General features: G+C 48.2%; 2 protein-coding genes across 2 annotated transcripts; both read right to left on the reverse strand.

Moving 5' to 3' along the window:
• Positions 1-1,875: 1,875 nt before the first annotated feature.
• INS49_006375 (uncharacterized protein) lies at positions 1,876-2,493 on the reverse strand (the record flags this gene model as incomplete). Its single annotated transcript, XM_043167147.1, has 1 exon — positions 1,876-2,493. One exon carries the CDS (start codon positions 2,491-2,493, stop codon positions 1,876-1,878), a length of 618 nt encoding a protein of 205 aa, XP_043028291.1.
• Positions 2,494-2,801: 308 nt separating this feature from the next.
• On the reverse strand, positions 2,802-5,305 carry INS49_006376 (uncharacterized protein; the record flags this gene model as incomplete). Its single annotated transcript, XM_043167148.1, has 3 exons — positions 2,802-3,269; positions 3,387-5,021; positions 5,081-5,305. The coding sequence occupies 3 exons, from the start codon at positions 5,303-5,305 to the stop codon at positions 2,802-2,804; spliced, it is 2,328 nt and encodes a 775-aa protein (XP_043028292.1).
• Positions 5,306-7,324: the final 2,019 nt, after the last annotated feature.

A 7,324-nucleotide genomic window follows, 5' to 3' on the forward strand; every position in this document is an offset into this window, starting at 1 on the left:
GATGCCTGGAATTATTACATAGAGAGGAAGCACGGAAATGAGCTGTTATGATGAGATCAGCAGTGAGCGCTCTGAGATCACCATGGATGACGCGCACGACAGGCGCTCGTAAAATCGGACGTCGGAGTCCCAAGATTAAACAACACATCAGGCAAGCAACACGGCTGGTATATAAATTTGCAGCAAAATCTTGGGAGACCGTGTAACCGACTATGACCGAGATTGAACAGTGACATCAGAAGCCATTGAGTAAATGTCCGTGGGATACCATGCCGCCTCGAGTTTGACAATCATACTAAAGCTGGCGGTCATGCGCAAGGTGGTGGAGCTTCAGCAGCGTGTATGGTGTACAACGCAGATAAATACAGAAAGATGGAGTAAACAAGAGTCAGTGTACGCAACAACGCGATCATCTAGCGCACGAGGTCTTGCCGCCGTCACGGAGCTTAGATGTAGTGCTCTTAACTAATGGCTGCCTAAGCAACGGTTAGCGCAGCTTATCGAAGCGGACAACAATACGATGCCGATAGGATCAAGAACCAACGCAATGGCCCGTCAAGCCTTCTGCGATTGTGTTGAGGCGTACTGGCCACATGCACGGTGCCGATGAACGATCCGAATGGGGAGGGGGTGTTGGGCGGTCAACAGGAACGGCGAGGGCAGCTGGGGAGCTGCTAAATCTGCATGCTTCTCAATAACGTCGAGGGGCATTTCGATCGTGAAAATGGCGGTGATTAACTGCCAGGTTTAGTAAATACATTGCAAGGGTTGAACAAGCGATGAGCAGTGTAATCTTGAGCTACTCAGAAGGAGGCAGTCTGCAGATATAATTGGCGAGTTATCTCATGCAATTAATGTTTGATTGAATCACCAGCGCTCATCATGAACTTAACAGAAATGAACTTCTTGATAAAGTCGAGGGTACACACATGCCCAACTCCTACATTAGTGTCCCTGCTCAAAAACCGGCCTGCTCTTGAGCACTGGACAGGGCGGTCAACTGAGCAAGCACCTATCACATATAACCGAGGGCCGAGCTAGTCTTGCCAACGGTGCTCGACCGGTCCGCTATGCTCTTGCAGGTCACATTAGCTCGACGGCATGGCTTGGCCTGCAGAATGTGGAAAGTCAATACCCGATGAAACAACTACCATCAGAAACTTCGGGTCGTCCAAGGGCTTGTCCTACTCGTGTGCTTGCGACCATGGCCGGCACTGCAATTATACGACGGTCTCGCCCAAGAATGTGCGAGATCGATGCGGGTAAGAAGCGGCACGTATGCCTGGCACCCCGTTCAGCGTTGAGGATGACATTGGTGGTTCTCGATTGCACCGGTGAGTGGAGGGAACAGTTCACCGACGAGGAGATGAGACTCAAGGATTGACCGGCAGCAATTTCAGGGGTGCTGTCTTATTGTTGTTGGATTCATGTTAGAAAGGATAGAGGAACGCTTCGTGAAAGTGTTCGGCTGATGCATTCGCCAAGGACATATGCATAGGCTGGGTATCCTTTGATGTAGTCATTCTATCGGAAATCGTTGTGCGCCGTCGAATGTGGACTCTTGTCCTGCTTGCTGCTGATTTAGAGCCTCTGGCGTGTCAAGGCGGGGTCTGGTCTCAACTTTTGGGGGGCGGTGGTTGGCCGGAGGCGAATGGGAGGCTGGCTCAAAGCCTCGTGGCTCCAAGTGCTCATCTCCATGTGCAACTGGTGGACGCGTGTCGGCTTGTGTCCAAGTGGATCTAGTCACTTAGCCAATATTGAGAGGGCATGTCGCCTTCAGCGAGAGGAACTACAAGGAAACATCCAGGTATTCCGGGCTGGGTGACCCATGTCCCATGTACACCTCCCAGGTGACTCGCCGCGGCCTTTATCACGTCACGTGGTTGCCTCATCGAAGTGAGAGGCGACGTGGTGGGCAACAGCCGCTTCGTCGCCTTCGAATTCGCCGCAGACTGGGCAAGTCGCCGACTCAGGCGGCGCTCGGGAGTCGGTGGCTGAGTCACCGGCGGGCAGATCTTCCTCGGCATCTCTGGCACCGCTGGTGCTGCTGTTGCCTTTGCCCCGCCCGCGCTTCTTGGGCTTCTTCTCCTTGACATAGGCATCGAGCCCGATCTGCTGCGGAGGCAGGTCTTGGTCCTCACTGTATCTGATATCGCCGCCACCGTCTCGCCGGCGACCTCTGATCGGGCGGCTCCCTGAGGCGTGGCCCTCATGGATCATGGCTTCCTGCGTCCCTCCAGCGAGGGTGGTGGGGCCACTGGATTGCCCGGAGGTCGACGCAGCAGACGAAGACATGGTCTGCACTCTCCCTACCCGCCCATCTGTGAGCCGCACCTTGATGCCGCGCGGGTGGTTCCCACGCGTCAGGACATCGCCGATGACACCCTGCACGGTGCGGCCCGTTGGCTGGTCGGCTTTGAGCACGATGTTGACGCCAGCACCGGGAACCACCTCGCGTACTGTGGGCACTGGAGGGTGCCGCCGTCGATCCATGTTGTGAATGTGTTGGTGTGTCAGGGTGGGTGCTCCAGCTAGAACCAGAAGTAGAATGAAAAAGTTTAGGTTAGGAATGAGATGTTGAAGTCATCAGATTGAGAGGTGGAGCTCGCGTTTAGCAGGGCCTTGGATTGCGGACCTGTGCGGCGCTTGTTGCGCCAAGACAGTGGGTCAGTGGGTTCCGGCACTTGTGGTCTAGGCGCCTTTGACCACAACGGAACGCTAACCGCTAGCTTCCAAGGGACTTCCACACGCCGTGGAGTTGCATGAACTTCGATTCAATTTTTATATCACCGCCATCTCCGTCAAGTCCATTCCAGGAACAGCGGACTTGTGATGACCTTTCCACCGTCCCACTCTCGCCCAACAAGGTACACAGCCTGGTGCTTGCCTGGGGCCTGGGCAGAAATGGACACGGCTCCCGTTGCATGAGTCGGCAAAGGGACCTCGTCAACCAGCTCAGCACTGATAAAAAGCCCAGCACCCCCAGCAATCTCCCACCTCTTGCCGCCGTCTTTCCCAAGGTCCTCAGTTGAAGCTTCAAATTCGAATTTAGGCTGCTGCTTGTGTGGATTGCCCTTCAGGGGATCCCCAACCTTGACGTACCCGCCAAGCGTGCCCTGGATCTTGACACCACTCGGCAGTCTCTCGTCGCTTTCGAAAGACACCAGCACCCCGTCAAAATCACCGCTGGTACGAGTTTCGAACATCACAGAGTTGTCTGCTCTCCGTTCCACAACCTCTTCCGGGATATCGAGAACTCCGCCAAAGGGCTAGATGCTGCTGATCTTGGCTTCCCCATTTGCTGTAATGCTCCCGGCCCATACCCCCTCCCTGTAACGGTCATAAAGTCTGGCACCTCCCCATTTGACCACAAGTATCTTCTTTACCTGCGAGCCCGGAAGTGACGGTTTAAGTTCAGACCGCAAGTCGCGTTGCCAGATGATACCAGTGGCATCCCAAGCCTCGATCGAGGAGAACCCACTTGACCCATAGAATGCATAGTCAAGACTCATGTCGCCCTGAGAGCTTACTCGCACATCGTCACCCTGGATCGATCCCTCGCTGTCAATGGAGGCCAGGCCAACAAGCCTCTCGCCAGTCGTGGCAAACGTATGGCGAGCCCTGAGTGCCTTAGCGACCGCCTCACGCTCCAACGACGGGGCGAGAACGCCTGTCAGGCCGCCCTTTGTTCCAAACACCGCCGTGCCGGGTACACCGCCGCCACAACGGCCCCGGTGCTCGTCCGAGTTGGCACACACCCCCATCTTCCAGCCCCGCCGCACGGCGTCCTGCAGCAGCCACTCGAAGTGGCCCCACGCGCTGCCGATCTCCAGGAGCCGCTCGAGCCGCGGGTGGTGCCACGCCAGGTTGCACCTGCGCCCGCCGACATGTGGGATCAGGAGGTGCGACTCGGGCGAGTGCGCGTAGGTCGCGTATACCTCGTCGAGAGGCCACGCGCCTGGATGCAGCTCGGACGGGCCGTGTTCGTTCCACTCGAAGCTCCTGGCTACGTTGCCGTTCCTGTCGAGCGGGAACTCGATTGGTTTTGAGGGGTCGTCGAGGAACACGACGTTGTGGTCGCCGCCTGCTGCTGAGTTGCCGCACCATTCGGTGCCGGGGAAGATGACGACTTCACCTTGTTTGTTGGTTTCCTTGATGATGTCAAGTGTCTGCTCCCAACGATCCTTGGTGATGTTGAAGTCGTTGGCTGTATAGCCAATGATATCAAGGCCGGCGATCTTTTGGGCGTAGGAGAAATTGTACGTGGTTGAGTTCGTGCCGACCGTATCGTCAGAGTGGACGTGGAGATCAGCATACAACGGGCGGGGGATAGAAAGACTGCTATTCACAGAGATCTTGTCTCTGTGCGTTCTGATGGCCATGTCGTTTGCATCCACCAGTGTTACGATCACCAGATGTTCTCCCTCAGCCTTTAAGGATATGCTAGCTGAACCACAAGTCCATCCGTCGGTGCTCAACGGCACTTGTGCATGAACCAAGGTGGTCCCATCGCCCTCGAGGTTGATCTTGATCTTGGCTTGAAGACCAGATTGGTTGACTGTGGCATTGCCCCAGACATCTTCGGTGTGAACATGTACTGGGAAGTCTACACCGGGGCCAACAACCCTCGGCGTGATGACCTTGAGCTTCGCGATATCCCCACTGTGGATGTTGAAAGACAAGTCCGGCTTGATGGGCGCAAATCGAGATGTCCCAACAGGGTCGATGTACCACCTCATGCGGAACTCCTCTTCGACAAATGTCTGCACTCGAGTGCCTCTGGCGCCAAACCGTGTATCGCCGATACGTACGACAATCTTATCCCCAGGATTCAGATAACCATCGACGATGTCAATGATGATGGCCTTCTGAAAAGGTCTCTCGTGTCCCTTTTGGTCGAAGCGGACTGATAGCCCCTGGACCGTAGCAGGCGTCTGCGACGGCAGCAGCTCGCCTGGTTCGTATTCCGCAGATACATAGTTATCGTCCCTTTGGTCTGAAGTCTGTAAGAGAGCCCAGTCCTGCACCACTGTTCAGCAGTCGTTGGTTGATCTTCAATGGTTAAGGATGCAATACATACTGAGTAGAACTTGAAGGTTCCCTTAATCCATGCTCCATCGGCCAGTCCACTACCACCAACGGTGTAAGTGATGACAACTTCTGTCCATTGACCCGCGACGAGGCTGGTAGTATTGCATCGTAAGCTTCCCAGGAAAGGCAGCTCCTTGATGTACTGGTATGAGCCTTCGGGGGCGAAATAACTACCGGCCAGGGCGCCTAGCTCATCCTTGGAAAGTTGCTTCATGGCTGTCGAATAGTAGGTCCACTAAGTATGAATAGATCCATTTGCACAGCACCTTCGAATCTGGTCCTGGGCCCATTGATATGCTGACATGGCAGAGCTTTTTCTTTTGCCCCGGGATGGCTGCTCCGCGTTGCGGAGATGGTCCGTAGTTACAAACTGGACCCATGCCGGAGTCCGATTTTGCGATGACCGGGAGTCCTTCCACATTCCTGCTGTCGCGCCTTAACGGGTCCACTCCTGCATCCGCCTCTCGCATGTTAGTGCAATGGCGTGCTATCACGTCAACGTCCCCATCATTATCGTGTGCTCTGAAGTCGCGATGGGAGAAAAGGTACCACGAAACGGCGAGATCCGATATGCAATGAAAACCCTGCAGGTGCACAGCACCGCAGTGCTCAAACGAAGATGACAAGGAAACATTTGCGGGCAAGTGCCACGTCTAAGAAGACACTAGCTTGGGTCATGTATAGCTCCTGAGATCATGCCCAGCCTCACTCAAGCTCGGCGTAAAGCCAGGGACTTTGTTGACTCTGATCCTAACATCGGCCGTATCTGGAATGCGGGCGTTGCAGGCTCCAAGTCTTTGAGGTATGGCTTCAAGGGCTATGTGCTCGAGAAATTTCCCGTTCTACAATGGCTGCCGAATTATTCGCCGAGCTGGGTCTTCAACGACATGGTCTCGGGCTATTGGCAAGTACGACCCTCGCACTTGGAAGGCTACTTTAGTTATCCCCTCCGGGGCATGTAGCCTCTCAGAACTTAGACAGAACAATACCAATATATAATTGCTTCCCATATAATTATTATATATACGAAAAACCTATTAATACTAATTAATAGTTATAAGTATTATAAATTAATAAGGTAAAAGAGGCAACCTTATAAGGATTTCCCTAACCTAAAAATTATATCCTCCTCATTAATAAGCGCTATATAGCAATAATTGCTTCTTTAAGCCTCCTTGCATTATTAAACTCCCTAAGTAGATATTATAAAAATTAAATAAACTAAATAGTATTCCCTATAATATTTATATATATATTTATCGTTATTTAAGAAATATGTATTTATTATATATAAGACTTTATTAAAAATAAATTTATTATAAACTTATCTTTAACTCTTTTTTAAAACTTAATAAAACTTAATAAAGCTTTGTTTTATTAATAAATAAAGCTTATAATTATTATAATTATTAAAGTTAATATAACGCTATATTATAAGTAAGTATAAATTATATATTATACTTTTAATTAATATAAAAGGACTTAATAATAAGAAAAAGCCTTAGCTTTTAAAGCTTAAAGAAATTAATAACTTTTTCCTTTTAATAATTATAACTTACTTATTATTAAATTATTATTATTAACTTACTTTTAAATATTACTTATTTTATTAATATATCTTTATTTTATTAATCTTACTCCTTATAATATTTACTATAAAAACTTATAAGCATAGTTAATAATGCTAAAAAGCTATTAGCTTTTATTAAAAGGTATATAATTAATAAAATATTTACTTAAAGTTTAATTAACTTAGCTTATTATAAATATATTAACTTAAAATTATAATTTATAATCCTTATATAAAAAATATTAATAAAATACTTAATTACTTATTTAGCAAGTATTTTAATAAGCTATATATAATAAAATCTTTATAATAATAACCTTTTTATTATTTATTATAAAAATTATATAATATAAATATAAGCAATATTTAAAGCATTACTAAATCCTTGCTAATAATATTTAAAAATCTTTCTTTAAATATAAGGTATTTATATAAAATATAATAATTAACTTATAGCATTATAATTAATTATTATAACTTAAGCTAAAGAAAGATTAAAATAAATTAATAATAAGCTTTATAATACTTTATTAACCTTAAAATTAAGTATAAATAAATATTATATATAACTTTAAAAATAATAATTATAAACATAGCCCTTATAAAAGCTATAAATAAGCTTTGAATAATAATAATTATTAAAAAAATAATCCTTAAGATAAT

This window comes from Diaporthe citri (genome assembly GCF_014595645.1).
Source record: "Diaporthe citri strain NFHF-8-4 chromosome Unknown scaffold_2, whole genome shotgun sequence".
Taxonomy (NCBI): domain Eukaryota; kingdom Fungi; phylum Ascomycota; class Sordariomycetes; order Diaporthales; family Diaporthaceae; genus Diaporthe; species Diaporthe citri.